This window comes from Nipponia nippon, unplaced genomic scaffold (assembly GCF_047370975.1).
Source record: "Nipponia nippon isolate SJK-2023a ecotype South Korea unplaced genomic scaffold, ASM4737097v1 scaffold_1, whole genome shotgun sequence".
NCBI lineage: Eukaryota > Metazoa > Chordata > Aves > Pelecaniformes > Threskiornithidae > Nipponia > Nipponia nippon.
The window spans coordinates 81515185-81531230 of record NW_028262290.1 but is presented as its reverse complement, the minus strand read 5'-3'; the positions used below and the strand labels follow the sequence as shown (position 1 = coordinate 81531230).

Here is a 16046-nt window from a genome sequence, read left to right as displayed (position 1 = left end):
CATGTCAAGCAAATTTAAACAAAGTAAATCATGTTCTTATCAAATTATATTTACTGAGACTTTTAAAAATTAAAGCAACTTACCATCATAAATGTAATTGGGGTTGAGAAGCTGGAAAGGAGAAATTAAAGAATTAATGTCCTTGTAACATTATAAGAAATTAAAGAACGGCAGAAAACAAAGTACAGGGATGGTTCGAAGTTAGCTGTACCCGCAAAGATCCAAGAAACATCTGAACACCAGAATTTACGCACCACTATGCTCTTTCTGCACTAACCTTATGCTGTATCATGCTTGCAGGCTCAAAGATTCTATCTTCCTGTTTTCACATTTGGCAAACACTGTCCATTAAAATCACTGTTGCCTCCAATTTCTTCATGTGAAATTCTGACAGCAGTTACTTTTAAAGAAATCCCAACACAGCTGCTTTTGGAAACTACTAGCTCTTTGTAACATTTACCTTTACAGAAACCTTGTTGGCAAGTCCTTCTCGGGATTTGCGGTAACCATTTTCTAGCTTGCCTTCCCTTTTGCCGTCTTTATCTTTTTTCTCAGATTTCTTCCTTAAACGGAGTGCTGTGTGCCAAGACGTTGACTTCCTGAATACAGAACATTAAACTTTGATCAATTTTTTTCAACTCCAGGTTACATGTTATAGTCTCTACTTTCAAATGGCATGGGAAAAGTATGTCAAAATGTTATTTCATTGTATTAAAGTATACTGAAATGAAATAAATTAAGTATTCCACAAGGCATGGTACCCTTGGTTAAAACTGTAAGCAAGCTAGTAAGATTAGTCTATAGTTCAGTATTTCTTTCAATCATTGCTGGAATGGTAAACTTTCTATATGAAAATACAAACTGTCAATCAAACTGAGCAATGATCAGTATGAAATCTGTATCAAATACAGCCTATAGAAGCTTTACATAAAGCTTTACTGCTAAGAACTTTGCTATAATTTCTCCCATTGCAGATTTGAGAGAGATCTTCCTAGCATAACCAGATATTTTCAATAGGTTTGTGGCTCAAAGAGGAAATCTAGGAACTCTGAAATCTGATTTCACTTGAAACAAACATTTATGACTGTTTTCCTAAACAAAGGTGCCTAGCCTGACAACTCATTCCATTAAATAAACCAGGAACTATTGTTGCTCTTAAATCAGGTATTATTTCATCACCTTTTCCCCGAAGTGCACTACTACAGCTTTTTAAATAAGGAATATGTGCTCGCTCTTTCTTATATTTGGAAGTTTGCTAAGGGACCTCTCAAGTCCTCATTCTGCTTGATGTTCATTTATTTCTCAAAGATCACATCAACTTTTGGTTTAAAAGGTTCAAAGCCTTGTCTAAATTGGAAATTTTTCTTCTTTCTTCCCCTTCTACACACACCCAGGCACTCACTTGATGGTTCCATCAGGGTTGTCAATGATGACTGCACTGGTATGCCCCAAGACATAGCCGGGAATCCAGCCCTCGGCTGCGGGGCACTGATCAGTGGCGGCTCTGAACACCAAAAACATGTTCTGTTGGTTGCTGGCTAGAATCTGCACGACCTCTCCTTGGTAGACATTTATCTCATCCTCCTTCACTGCCGTGTAATCGTGTGTCACCAGCATGGTGGAGATATTGCTACTGCTGCTACTTTCACTCTGCAAGTGTCAGTTGAAAGCACAAAGAGGGGGAGAAAAAAGAAGCAAGTTTAAAGTTCATGAAGATGACAAGCTCTTCTTGGCCTGCTACATTACAGCCATTACCTGCATGATCCACATAAGCTGTAGTCAAAGAAGAGAGCCACTATTTCTCTTTGAGAGCTGCCTGTGTCTATTTATCTTGTGCGAATTAGTTTGATCTTTGAGTACCTTCATGTACAGCTGCTGCAGAAATGTATTCCCGTTACTTTTACTCAAGATTACTTCCTTTAACTAAGAGTCAGTTTATACATAAATCTCAACTGGTCTTCCTTTCAAGCTCAGACATCGAACCTTGCATCTTTATCAGGCAACAAAACTACAGTACAGCACATAGGACAGTTTTTCATGGTGTCACAGGTGCAGTTTCAAAATCATAACAGGTCAAGACTTTACCTCATAAAGACCGGAAATTCCAACAACAAAAAATCTATATAGTCTTTCTTAGTACTATTTGTCAGATCTCAGACACCAGCCTTCTGCACACAAAACATGACAAAGTACAGAAGAACAAAATAGGCTTTTGACAGTGTCTCTCAAAACCTCAAGGCTTGTCTCTGGTTGAATCTCTATGATCAGGTTTGTTCCTTTAAACACATAGGATGAGGTAAATTACTGACATAAGAAGTTATTCATTTCTTGGGCAAAATAGGCCCACTGAACTATCAGAATAAAGCTAGAAATCTCACTCCTAACTGACTAATGACTATGATAGTTGAGTGTTGTTAGCTGTTTATCATACACTTTCATCTAGTGTTCATGAATGTTGCTTGTTTCCTCACTGAGCATTTGCAGAAAGCTAATTATGGCTGATCAGGTGTACATTAAAAGTCATGCTACTTTTCCAAACAAAAAGCCTTCTCCTGGACATGAATCCACTAGAAATTATTATTTTTTAAAAGTAAGACTAATTTTGTCCATTTGCATGCATTTCTCATATGAGGTTTAATACATGGAAGTGTGAAATCTATTTAAGACTATGCAACCTATTCCCTGAAATAAGTTATTTCCTTCTTGAAAGAAGTTAAAACCAAAGTGGATGGCCTATTAATGATGTGGTGTGAGGCGTGTATGTGTGTGCGCCTATCTTTTATCTCTGTTGTTACTTCAAACTTTTTCCGTTCACTACCAGTGAGGGCTCACTATTGCTTAGTAGTAGCTGAGTTGAAGAGGTGAAATCAGTACCCAGCTGTAGCTGGAGACTACCATGACTTATATAGCATAAGCACAGGTTAGCACCACGTATGTGCTAGCAGTGAGTGGAAAGCTTGGCACATAGGATTAAAACAACGTCAGTGTTTTTTTCTTCAAAACGGTCAAATATTTCTCCCCTCAGTGTTGAGGAAATACAGCAGCGGTCAGCGGACAGCATAGTACAATGGCAGCGCGGAAAACCACGTTCTCTTCCAACCTGGTAATGGCCTTGATCAAGTCACTCCATCTCTTGGTGCCTGTATTCCCCATGAGTATTTTGGCTGGCTAGTCTACTGAGAAACCAAGACATCTGGAAAGGAATAGTCTCAGATTACTCATTCATAGCATGTGCTATGCATTCATTGATGCTTGGGTTTCCAGTGAGTCTGTATGTTTTATTCTAGCTGGACTACTTTATTCAACTGGGTGAGTAAAGTCCATTCTGTCTTTTTTCCCTATTAGGATGATGAAGCAAGTGCTACCACAGAGAAAGATCTCATCCTGGATTGCACCTCTACTGTAGGATATTTATGTTTAATTCCAGATGCTGTATTTCCAGTGGCAGAACTCATTTTGCCTGGCTTAGAAGACTGTCTGCGTGGTCTTTTTTACTAGCAAGCCCCTTCCAAGATTCAGGCAAACTGGGAATAGTAGAACCAAAAAACCAGTCTCATTTTCAGTCATTATTTAAGTTAAGACTACAACTTGCTAGATTATTTTAGCTAGATGAAAAACAACTCTATTCAGAGAAAGCTGTTTTTTTAAATTCCTGTTAGACTTACAGGAGGAGAGGAAGCGAAGGCTGAAGTAGCAAAACTAACCTAAGCCCCAAACCTTGCCCCACACACTATTCCTGAACATTCTGTTTCTTAGCATGCAGCAGAATTTGTATAACTGCAGCAATGACCCTCCTGTAACATAACATTTGTTTTTAAGTTAGGTCTTGAAGGATCATATTAAACTCTGAATATTTCTTATTTTCAATAAGCACAGATAAATCTGTCAAATAAACAAGTGTCTGGTAACTACTAAGTGACAAATGTTCTTGTGAACATGTTTATATCAGAACTTATTCTCACCATAGAAAGACAGCCTTTTCTTCTGCCTTGCAAGGAAGTAATGATTCTTGCACAATTAATGATTTTCTACATTGACCAGCGATCACTGACCTCAATTATGGGATTAAAGGAGGATTTACAATCAAAATATAAAAAATTCCTCCCATATTCCTGAAATACTAGCAAAAGCAATTCCTTTTTCTTCTTCTTAGAAGTAACTTTTCCATAAGTAACCAACTGTAACCATATATGCATGTAAATGCAGACACACAAATGGTTCAATCAAAATAAACCTTCGCAACCTATTCTCTCTAGCCTGTTGAATGTGGTGTGAAATCCTGCTGAAGTATGGTCTAGAAATGAGGTTATAAATGAAGAATTATGACCCATCTCATTTATCAAACTAAAAGAAACACAGTTGTGAAGCAGAAGGCATGCATTCAGATATTATGTTTTACAGTAGGATAAAAACAAGTAATGGTGTCTTTGCTGAGATAGTATCAAAATTCAAATGTTTTGAAAACTCAGTGCCATCCTGTCTCTCCCTCTCTCTTTTTTTAATGGAAGGACATCATTTAATACTGTGCAAGTCTTCTCTGCATATAAAAAGTACCACCATCTTGACTCACATGCTGTGCAATAATTGCAAAATACTCCAATTATTCCAGATATTATATTATCATCACGTTTTGCTAGACTGAAGATAAACACAAGACAGCTAAACCAAATGAAAAGCTGAAAGAAGATCAGGATAAAAATACAATACATGCAAAGCATAATTTTTTTTTTCTGAAGCTATTATAAAAGTAAGTGTAAGAACTAAGAAGTCAAGAAAGCTCTGTGTGTTAAACAGTTCTATAAAGAAATGCATGCATTTAAAAAAAGTCCGGCAAGTTAGGTGATTTGCAAAATTGATATTGCATACGATTTGTGAGAGAGTGGAAAAACAAACATTCGTGAACACAACACTTAGTGAGAGAAAAATCGAATGTGAGTTTAAAAAGAAAGGCACCGTAGCCTGCCTACCACATCCATGGCAAGTGCCTTGAAATTTTTGCTTTATATTTGCACATGCCCCTGTGATTGCTGTGTTGCGTTTCCTGGTGGACGTTACTACAGAGAATGTGGATTCTGTTGATACCCCAGCTTTCCGCAAAAACACACCAAGTGCATACTAAAAGGTTGAATCTCCAGACGCCCAAAACCAGTTCTTCTTACAAAGTAGAAAAGACAAGTGGAGCCGCTATTTATTTTGGTTGTAGCAGAAGGAGGACTATTTTAGCTAGGTTTTGTTGGCCTATTTTGAATGGATTGCAGGGAGCTTCTTTGACCAGACACAGGATTTTAAAAGAGAATGTTGTACATCAACTAAGGCTGAAAGGAGAGGGGGGAAAAATAAATTAATAAAAAATAAAAATTAAGCAGCCCAGGGAACATACTGTAGATGTCTCCACGAAGTTAAAACTCCACAGGACAATGGTGGCGGATTTGTGCGCGAAAGGGAAAAAAGCCCCAAGGCAGTCTGCCAAAATCTCGAAGTCAGATTTAAGTGCTGGCCGCAATGCATACCCCAAGGTGCTCTGGCTGCCACGCTTCAGCATGTTAATTATGTGCCTTCAAATTAGAGACGAAAAAAGCAAGGAGAGCGAGTTAGTAAGTATCAGCCTAGTGATCTATTTTTTCAGCAGAGGCAGAAATTGCATCTAATGTTAGCAGTTGCTTTTGTGTCTGTATACATATCCATGTTTGGATGTATACATACACAGAGAAGTAGATAATTTTGGTTTTTTAATGTGCAGAAGATATTCGAACAGTTGATTATTTCAGAGCAGTACAGCACTGGAGAGCCAGAAGTTAGTACGGAGAGTGATGGTAACGCACAGAAAGGGAGCATGGGAAGGTTTTAGAAGAGCTCGCAGGACAGAGGTGCTCCGCTCTTACCCCATTACTCTGGGTGGAGTGAACTGACTGCTCGCTGGTCGAGGAGCATGTGCTCATGCGGTCTGTGTCCTTGCTGTGTGAAGAGTGGCGGTGGACCTGCCGCTGGAGGGAGTCATTGTCCCCAGGGAAAGTGAAGGAGCCAGGGCGGCTGGCAGGGGATGCTGGGATGGAGCTCCAAAAGGAGCCCTTCTGCAGGGGGCTGCTGGGTGGAAAGCTTTCTTTGCCAAAAGGAGAAGGGAAAGTCGTGGAGAGAGGAGAGTTCATTGGTGAGATGGCTCCTGGCCTTGGCTTCCCAAGCGTCAGTGATCCTATGCTGTTTCTTGAGCGACTGTCCTCTGAGCTTCCACGTGAGTCTTTCTGGGCTCCATCAGCTGAGCCAGAAATGTTTCCCGCTGTCTTCCTGGGACTTTCAATAACCTTCATCTTGGGAATCTGCTCAGCTTCTCTCTGAGGACCATCCGGTTCTGCATTGGGAGGGTGCCTGTCTGGCTGGCTCAGGCCAGTTTCTAAGGAGGTGTTGTAGTGTGGCAGGGGGAGATTGTGAATGGACATACCTGACATCTTGTCTGCCTCTGCTTGGGCCGAGGCTGCAGAGGAGACCAGGACTGGGGAATGGTGTCTGACAGGCTGGGGGATCCGGGATGGCCGGCTACGGCTGGAGCTGGGGATGCCACTACAGCTGCTGGGGCCGCTGCTGTTACCGCTGCTGCTCCCGCTGCCACCTCCACCACTGCTGTGGTTCCTCTGGTACTCGATTGGGGATGTCAAGGCTGCAATGGGGGCAGGAGGGGCGATCGGGGAAGGGAGGGCAGGAAGGGGAACAAGAACAATTTAAAACAGACATGTTTACTGGCAAAAGGAGAGTGCTGTTCAAATAAGATAAATTCCCTTAGCAATGCTGGTCATGCCGTAGACCTCAAGTCACTTTTCTACATCACACCTTCATGACCTGCTATATGTACCTCCATTAAAGATGAAAAATCTGAAACCAGGAAGAAATGTTTTCCTCTAGGATCACATTGTCAGTCAGCAGCTCAGCTGGGAAAAAACAGGTGTGACTGAATTCTCAGCTTGTTGTTCCATCCATTACAACTCTTTAAAAAAAAAAATCTAGATTGGGGCAACAGCTGATGAGTACAAAAATACAGCAAGAACCTTCTAGTGTCACAGCAGACGTTACCGTCTTCTACTTTTCTCCTGCAGAATCTAAATGTAAAGGTGTGACAACAATGGCCACAAAAATAACACAAGCAAAACATATTCTGAATAGATGCTTAAAGTTCCACTTGGGTTTAGCCTTTAAAGGCTTGCATTTGATTAAAAGGGGTACACAAGCTCTCCACCTGAATGGATGGTGCCAATCTCGATTCACTCCTGCAAAACATTTGGAAAATTTCACCAAGAGAACACCGTGTAAATTAAGACTACCACTCTTATAATAAATGCTAGCATCTGTTCTGAAGCAGAAATGTGGCACATACTCTCCAACTGTTCTGTGTTAGCTCAGGAAAAACGAAACTTGCAAAACATTTCAAAGCCAAGAAACAACAGATGAGAGAGAAGTCGTTCAATTATGAACTTCCAGTGAGAGGAAATCATTTACCATTTAAAAAGTTGCGCTGGTTTTCCAAAATTTGGTTAATTTCATGGATCCATAACTGGCGGACTCCTGGACTGGCAGAATGCAAAATAAAGGTCTCCGTGACATCGCCCGTTCTTGATGTTAGTGCAAATTTACATGGATCACTGTCCACATTTTCCTCCAGGGAAAGGCAACTCACCTTCATGAAAAAAACCAAAAGATAATTTCCTTCATGTATTTTATGAGAAACATACTTCCAAAATCTCTTAACTTAGGAGCTTAGAGTCAGATCTTCAAATGAAGACCATCCTTTCCTTCAGTAAAATAATACCATGAAATGAAGGATTACAGTAAACTAAGGATCAGCGTACAGCTTACTGACACACTGTGCCTGAACAATCTCCAGCTGGTCAGTACGGCCCAATGTTCTCCATCAGCCCTCACTCTCCCTTCGTGTTATTTAAAATGCTGACCCCGCTGTGTAGCTCTACCGGTGGCCGACAGCGAAGGCTTCTGCTGCAGAGACAGCAATGCCTTGGAACGGGCTCTCCAGCCGGTGCTGAATGGGATGCTCAGCTGGCAGCAGAGCACCAAGGCAAATTAATGGAAGCAGGGTCCATGCAAAACGCTTCACCAGGAGGGCTGGTGCGCACTAATACCAACAGTTTTTGTTTCAGAGAAGGCTTGAAGTGGGAGCAAACAATTTTTGTTTGACAGATTCGCTTGCAGAAGAGCTGACATGTCTAAGAAGGTGGCATTACCTAGAGATGTTACCTACACATTTGGTCTGATTTCAGCTGAAACTCAAAAGAAGGGATACGTAAAGAGTTATTATCTTTATTTGCAATGCGGTATACACACAGCACAGAGCTGAAGACTAAACTCTTTGTGAATGCTTGTCCAGGTTTGTACAAGAACACCAGTTTTGGCATGCTTCCCATGTGAAGCATGCCAAGTGCTGGAATCCAAAGATTTCCATTTATCATCAGAACGAGCACAAATTTGGTAGGAAGTAATTTCACGAAATGACTGACACCTCCCTGTGCTATATGATTGCACATCTAGATGTCACTAGTGACTCCACACTGAATCAGAAACTGTTACCTTAGCAGAGTTTGTGCAGGGGACGCAAAGACTCACGCACAACAGTTACCTTGATACTGTTTTTAAACAAGAATCCGGGCATGGAGAAACCTTTCTTTTTATCTAGCAGCTCACTGAAAATGACAATCTGCTCAAACAGGAAGACCCGTCTCTCCTTGCAGCGTGGCAGAAGTCCCGTGTCCTGGTCTGTAACCAAGAATGTGTCCTGGAGCAGGAGCTTACCCTGGGCTACAATTTTACCCTAAACACACAGGCAAGCAGAAACATATTTAGTGCGGTTCTTAATTTCTTTCCCCAATCAACCTTTTTGAGCAGATGCTCATGCCAAAATAGCTTTGTATATTTCCCAGTTTCTGAGTGTCACTGACCATTATATATTCATTGATCCTCTTATACACAAGACATTCTTATGCCCTTTCTTAAAAAACAAACACCGTCAAGAAAAAAAAATTGAAAAAAAAAATCCACCCCACCCATTTCAATTCATACTGCAGTTTGAGGTTTAGTAACACTGAGGCTTTCATCTCTCTAGCCTCAATAACTCAGTCCTTGCCACCCCCAACACAGTAACTCGTATATTCTTCTAATGTCTTCCAGGGTGCTGGAAAGGGGAAGAATTTGAGTTCATACCTGCATCACAGAGCAGAAAGGGCTCTGCAAGTAGAGCACGTAACTATAGCCTGACTGATGCATACAGCTTCAATAGACAATTTCCATCTCTTCTAGACTTAGCAAAACAAGGAGAAGGGCTACAGTTGCCTCAGGTACTTTACTGACCTTAGCAACTCCTACTTTGCCTACACTGCTGAATTCATGTCTGCTCACCTGCTGATACCTGACTACTTCACTATTTTGCAAGTCATTAGTCAACAAGGGAACTGTAATAACACCAACGCTTCCTAGATTTTGCAGAAGGACTTGCGTAGTGTGACTGACACAACAGGTAAAGCTTCCCAGGAAGAAGTCCTTGGCAGGGCTATGACTTGATTTTTCATTCACTGCTTTTTCACCAGCTAAACAGATAGTAAGAGAGCACCCTACCTCATTTGTCCCCCCAACTCTCCCCACAACATTAACGGTTAATTTCTGGAGAACCTGACAAAAACTCTAAGCAAAACTCCGTCCAACTTACATCAAATCCTTGCAGGCGGCCAACATTCATCATGTCATTACACCGTTTTGGTACTATACACATGACCTCTACAGCTCTCTGTTCAAGACAAAGAAAAAGTCAAAGCTTTATTTTCCAAATGAGTTAGCAGGATAAAATTTTGTTTCATTTGCTATGGTTGCTTTAGAACAGAAATGCGAAAAGTAAACACTTATCATAATCACATTCTGAAGAAGATCAGAAAAGGAAAACAACTCTATGTCAAAAGAAGTAGAAGTTTACAGTAAAGAGCATCCAAATCACTAAGAGAAAATGTCTCAAGTACCTCTAGTTCTGTTGTGTCAAGGTTAGCTTTTTTAGAGTATTTGAGGAAGTCCTGAAAAAGGAAAAAACAATAATATGAGTTCTTTTTTCATTAATCAGCAATGAGAAATCTTAGAAAGTCTGCATTTGCTATCCTCTGTCAGACAATGACAGACTGCAGACAACACACAGAAAAATTTTCTTTTTAAAGCTTCTTGCTGTAGTGCTTTCTCCCTCTTATTTTTTAAGATTTATTCACTATTTTTGACTTAGATCATACAAGAACATGTATTAAGGGAATGACCTCTGTGATACACAGGGTTGCTCTTCAGTAAACATTTATGTGATATTAAAATGGTTACAGATGTAACTGAAAAAGTTGGGATGAGTCCCAACAACTCATATCACGTTTACATCTGAAAACAGTTGGGAGATCCCTGTCCCCCTCATATGACATTGGTACTAATTCTAAACATTTCCATGTCACTAGCTTGAGTTCATTTCGTTTTAACTGTTTTTAAAAAAAAAAAAAAAAAAAAAAAGGCAAAATTCTGCCCAAGCTACTTACTGCAGTTTTTATAACTATCTGAATATGCTCAGAAAATAATCATATTACATTGCTTACAAATCGGGGTTCTGTTTGGGAGAAGAGTGGAAAAGCATCAGCAATATTTAAAAAATAAAACACATCTGTTACCATATATATTAAATCATTCATCACTTTACCTTTAGTAACAGCTGGTATTTCATAATTCTCTGCACAGGTTTTATTAGCAAGTCCGTGAGCTGAAGTCTGTGGCCCAGGCGTTGCTTTAGATCCTGAGGGTTGTAAAACAAACATGTTTTTATTTGTTCAGTTAGAAACAACTTTGTTCTGTTTTGTTGAGTTAGAAACACAGCAGGATATATCACTATTAATGGCTATCAGAGCAGAAATTGGCAAAAAGTCAGAGCAGGACCTAATCTTCAGTTAGCAAAAGCTAGAGTCCTTTCCCTTATCTGTATCAGTTTTGTTTCCAAAGCATTCTCCCCTCCAAGCATCTTCCATATCTTTTTTTTGAGAAGATTGTAGAGTGAAATGTAATTTTTCAATCACAGGTTGTATATAGTCTATTTTTGACAGTGATTTTTGCTCATCTAAAATTGCCGCTTGACATAATACGCACTGTTAACTGCCTGGGCTAGGGCTAGTAAGGATGAGACTCTACTGATGAATTAATATCTTATATCTAAACTTTAGTTTTCTTCCCCTAGAGATGAATATATCTCTGGGAGCCTGTATCAGACTTGAGAAATCAGAACAGAAGTGGCAAGAAATTGTAATTTAAAGCAATGACAATTATATGTGCTCCCTTTTTTTTTCCCTGGTCAACAGATCTGATAATGCTTATGATTTGTACACACCCTTCACCTTGCATATATCCTCTCTCAGAAACTTACCTCAAAAAACGTATCAATGTATTCTGAGACAATGTGCTCAGACTTTGGTTTGTTTTGACAGTAAACTATGTACATGTGCAACCTTCTCTCCTAGAAGAACAAAGATACAGAATGATACATCATCATCACCAAAAAAGCATGCCAGATTGAAATGGAGTATTATTTTAAGAAGTACAGCTGTTCAAAAGTATGAACTTAAAGATCCTTTTGAGGAAAAGAAGCAGCTATATATGCAGAAATTATAGACCTGAAAACACATTTATTTGAGAATATCATGATGATTTTAGAAAGGCAACACACGTTAGAAAACTGCCACAGTTATAAATATTCCTGAACATTTAGAGATGATAGCTCAGCAGGTCCCACAATAAAATTAGATAGTAAAATGGTTATATTTTTCTTTCAGCAACAACAATGGATGAAACCTTTGAAATATCATATTTTTATTTGATTTTAATAATCTGATTATTATTCTAATATATTAGAATAATGACCTCCTTCTGCTTAGCTGTACAGAGCAGTTAGGAGAAACCTCTCAGTCTTCTATTTACTATTAGCTGTCCTATTGGAGTTTGAGTGCAGACATAGGTGATGTAGCCTGGAAATGGTGGTTGTAGCCTGGAAATGGTGGTGCTAATATTTTTTAACTCTGATTCTGTATTTTGTGCATGTGCTTTTAACACCAAGGCAACAACGAAAAAGAGAGAGAGCATAACTTCAGCCTTTAAGATTCATTCTTGATTACCAACCTTGCTAGTTAAGAAACACAGACATACACCATATGTGCCTATTACCTACTCCAAAATCTTCCTTATCATTTTACTAGGATTGGTTTGCCGTTAGAGGCTGTGCTGCTCAGAGACTTATGCAGTACTGACCATTGAAGACAAATGGAAAGCAAAAAAGGAAGAAATAAGACAGACTGAAAAGGGCACAGAACATAGATTAAGAGCAGGAACTGAATCGTCACGTTCCGATAGTCAGGGTTTTGCTAGAGGATGTTGTAATAACATCACAGCTTGCCTTTCCATCTGGAGTGGTAAGGGTGCTTTTCAAAGACAACTGAGTTACAAATATACCAGGAGAAAGTAAAAAGGCAATCAGAAACAGGGAGAGTCACTCTCTTCAGGTTTTCCATTTTACCAGTGGCAGAATTCTCCCCTCTTCCCATGCCTTTTTTTTTTTTTTTTTTTTTTAATAATAATAATCCCTCAGAAATGAAACAGCCCATTCCTCATCATTAGTCCAGGAATTAGGCCTGGCTTCCAGTGTTACTGTTCCATTAATGTTTGGTTCTGTGCTCTTTTGCTACCCTGGTATTGACTTCAAACACAGACCACAAGGAAAATCTGAAACCCATTAAATCTGCTTTAATCCAGTCTGTCTTCAGTCTTTGCACACTTGTGCAAACGATCATATTTAGCAGGCAAGTTTCCCTTCTGCTTTGTGTGATTCGGAGTACCTTGAGACATCATTTCAAACAGATATTAAATTGTATTTCTACACAAAGAGACACCAAAATGACTGATTAGTGGCATGTCTGATGTGTCCTGAATTTTGATATCTAGTTTCTAGATAACTAGTTCATCTGATTTCCTTCCAAAGTGTTATAATATCCACATGTATCACATGGTCATTCCTTTTAATAAATAAATGAAAAGTGGAAAAAAAGGGACTTGTATAAAGCTATAAAAAGGGTACTGGGCTGGACTAAAATTAAACATAATGAATTTCTGGCGTACTCAATTCCTTCCCCAAGTGAAGAGGGAAGAATCTCAGCCACTGCTGTGATTCTTAGAAAGGGAAAGGATACAGAACTAGAATGCACTGAAACCAGTAAGAAGAATAAGCTGCTTTCCTGTTTTTGCTTCCTGTGTTCCATGGCACTGCATGGATACCTGGGATTAGAAGACAGTCTATCTGGTCATATGAAATGACAATTCCTCGCACAGAACCGGAACTGAATTGAAAAACAGGGCCCACGTTAGTATTTCCTCTCCACAGGAAGATACTGGGAACAAAAACTAGACTATTTACTTAGTCTGTTTATAAGCTTATATAACCTATCTCTCCACCTCTTACAGTGAGGAATATTTTACAGCACTTTCTTAACTGTGTTGTACCATAGATAAACCCTTAATAATCAAACATGTTGGTCAGTAGCAGGAATAGGGGTTGCCAAAGACAACGTTTGCACTTACATGCTTAACAAACAGGGATCCCAGCTTTTCTGGATCTTCAAGGCACTTCTCCAACTCTCCTAAAAAGAAGCTGAACATAAAGAGAATAAGCAATTTTCTTCTGATAGCACACACTATAGCAACAGGTGATTGCAAGGCAAAGTGGTCTTACTGCAAGGTCCACTTTGTGTCCCCTATCAGCAGCTTTGGATATTAATATATGTCCAAAATGACAATGTTGACAATGTAATATTTTAATATAGATTTCCCAAAGGACACACTGAATCCACGCCAAGATGAAAAAATACTGGTGTTCATTAATAAAATTCTTTAATTTCATATACCGATTGAAACTTTTTTCCTTCCTAGTCTGAGTGCCTGAGGTGCTCATATTGCCATGCTAACCCCTAACAAATTGTTTAGCCTGTATTCTTAGAGAAAACATTTTTGAAAACAAAGCCTCAAACAACGTACAAACTTCTGTACATAATACTATCCATAATATAGATTCTCAGTTGAAGCACTTGGTGTATATAAGCACCCTTGTTTAAAGGAAATCTTCATACCAACATTTGCAAGCTGAATCTACGGTATCTACAACTCAAGGCACAAGACTAACTGTATTTATCTTGTATCTGAATATTTGAAGAAAAAAAAAAATTTCTTAAAGTCAATCTAGTATATTTCAGGTAGAATTGTTCAGCAGTTGGTTTTCAAGGTAATACGTACTCTCTGTGCCAGTCATAAATCTGGTGAATGTTTCCAAATACAATCTTGTCTTTGCCTTTCATGTCATCAGGTACGCCATCTTCCTTCATAAGTGCCATGTAACCCTGCAACAGTCCAAGGAAATTCACTGTGAACGTTTTAACTTTTAAAAAGTGAGTTGTCTTTTAATCCCCCTTTTCCCAGAAGCTTTCCAAATTGCCCGTGACAACAGCTTGCTTGGGACACAAAAACAAACCAAAACACTGCGCTATAACATAGCATAACATTGAGCATAGACACAAAATATCACATATTTCTAGCCCAGTGCTAGAAAGATGAATTCACTCTAGCTAATTTAGCCTGCATGAACAGGCTCAAAGCATAGAGAAGACTTCTACAGCCCTTCTCCTTATTGTCTGAAGCAGCTACAAAGCTTTGCCAGGTAGGGCTGATACCAAGTACAAGTCAGAGCCACTGAACTGGCTTCTGCGCTCCTTTGCTCGCTGTTTCTTATTTCAGTCATCCACAATAACCCGACACCAAAGTGCGCTGAGGAAGAAAGCAGCTGCACTGCGTATGGGACTGCACTGCATGGACTACTACTTGTGGTACGAGCAACTGAACACCAAAAAAACTGAACATCAATTCTATTAGCAAGCATTCTGGATGCAATGAAGTTCGTTTTCCATCTTCCCATAGTCCTGTCTTCTCCTTTTTGGTGTATAAATACATTCATCTCACTGTGCAATTCTATCACATAGTTAGAGCTCGGAGTGTTTTTAAATTTTGTAATATTCATACAACTCTATTCCTTCTATTTTTTCCTAATACTTCTATTCCTAATTAGCCAGGTCTGGTTTTAGTTTGCAAAGTTTATGTTTTGATGTCTAGCACTTTCATCAGGAATTATTTTATTAGTTACAAAAATACGTCTGTTCATAGCCTTCTAATGCACTCTTTAAATACTGTAAAAAGACTATCACAATGCTGATCTTTCTTTCGCCCCTCCCTTTAAAACAGAGTTTAAGAATTGAACCTTGCTAGCCTGGAAATCACTGCCATGCTCACACTCTCTACTCTTCCAAATGCATTTTGTTAGTAGCTGAAGACTGAAGGGAGATGTGTGATGTTATCTCATCTTACAGAAGGGGAAACTAGGAAGTCTAAGAGAAGCCTAGCAGTAGGAGAGAAAGCAAGTCTTTCAAATCCAGGATAGTTCCTCTACCTGCTGAGTTACAATGCTTTTTTGAATTTAGTTGTGCTAACTAAAACCTAGTCTAAGATACTATTAGGCCAGAAGTAGTGATCTTAAAAAAAATTACTAACTACACTCCTCAGAAGAACAATAAGGTGTACACAATAACGGGAAGAAAAAAAAAAAGGAATGAGATCTTATGCAATATTTCTAATATGTTAAAAGCCCACAGGAGGGAAAACTCAGAATGCAAACATTCACATTTTCAGTTTCTTCCTGTGTTTTGTTTTGAAAAAACTGTGAGGTTCAAGCGACGCAGCTGGTTGCTACCACATTTAAAAGAAAAAAAAAAAAAACAAAAACCAAAAAACTAAAAAAAAGAAAAATCAAGAGAATGAAAAACATCATACCTCAACTACGTAGCCCAGATCTCGTACATAATCTCGCTCTGTCTCCACTAATTCCTGTAAGACATAGCTACAATGGAAAGAAAATGGTGAACACACATTTCACTAAAAAAATGAAACAAATTCTTAAAGAG

The 16046-nt window shown here is 39.1% G+C and overlaps 1 protein-coding gene across 2 annotated transcripts in view; it reads right to left on the bottom strand.

Moving 5' to 3' along the window:
* The window catches only part of TRIO (trio Rho guanine nucleotide exchange factor), a 258198-nt gene that overhangs the window by 11518 nt on the left and 230634 nt on the right, over nucleotides 1-16046 (bottom strand). The window contains exons 39-52 of one of the 2 annotated variants that reach the window (XM_087760936.1): nucleotides 15916-15982; nucleotides 14332-14435; nucleotides 13624-13693; nucleotides 11423-11512; nucleotides 10709-10801; nucleotides 10005-10055; nucleotides 9701-9778; nucleotides 8618-8809; nucleotides 7486-7663; nucleotides 6437-6652; nucleotides 5883-6346; nucleotides 1403-1650; nucleotides 461-599; nucleotides 84-111 (exon numbers count right to left, since the gene is read on the bottom strand). In XM_087760936.1, the coding sequence (XP_087617062.1) occupies nucleotides 84-111; nucleotides 461-599; nucleotides 1403-1650; nucleotides 5883-6346; nucleotides 6437-6652; nucleotides 7486-7663; nucleotides 8618-8809; nucleotides 9701-9778; nucleotides 10005-10055; nucleotides 10709-10801; nucleotides 11423-11512; nucleotides 13624-13693; nucleotides 14332-14435; nucleotides 15916-15982 (2018 nt within the window). Of the gene's footprint in view, nucleotides 1-83; nucleotides 112-460; nucleotides 600-1402; nucleotides 1651-5882; nucleotides 6653-7485; nucleotides 7664-8617; nucleotides 8810-9700; nucleotides 9779-10004; nucleotides 10056-10708; nucleotides 10802-11422; nucleotides 11513-13623; nucleotides 13694-14331; nucleotides 14436-15915; nucleotides 15983-16046 lie in introns of both variants that reach the window. The other variant, XM_087760929.1, reaches the window with a different exon arrangement.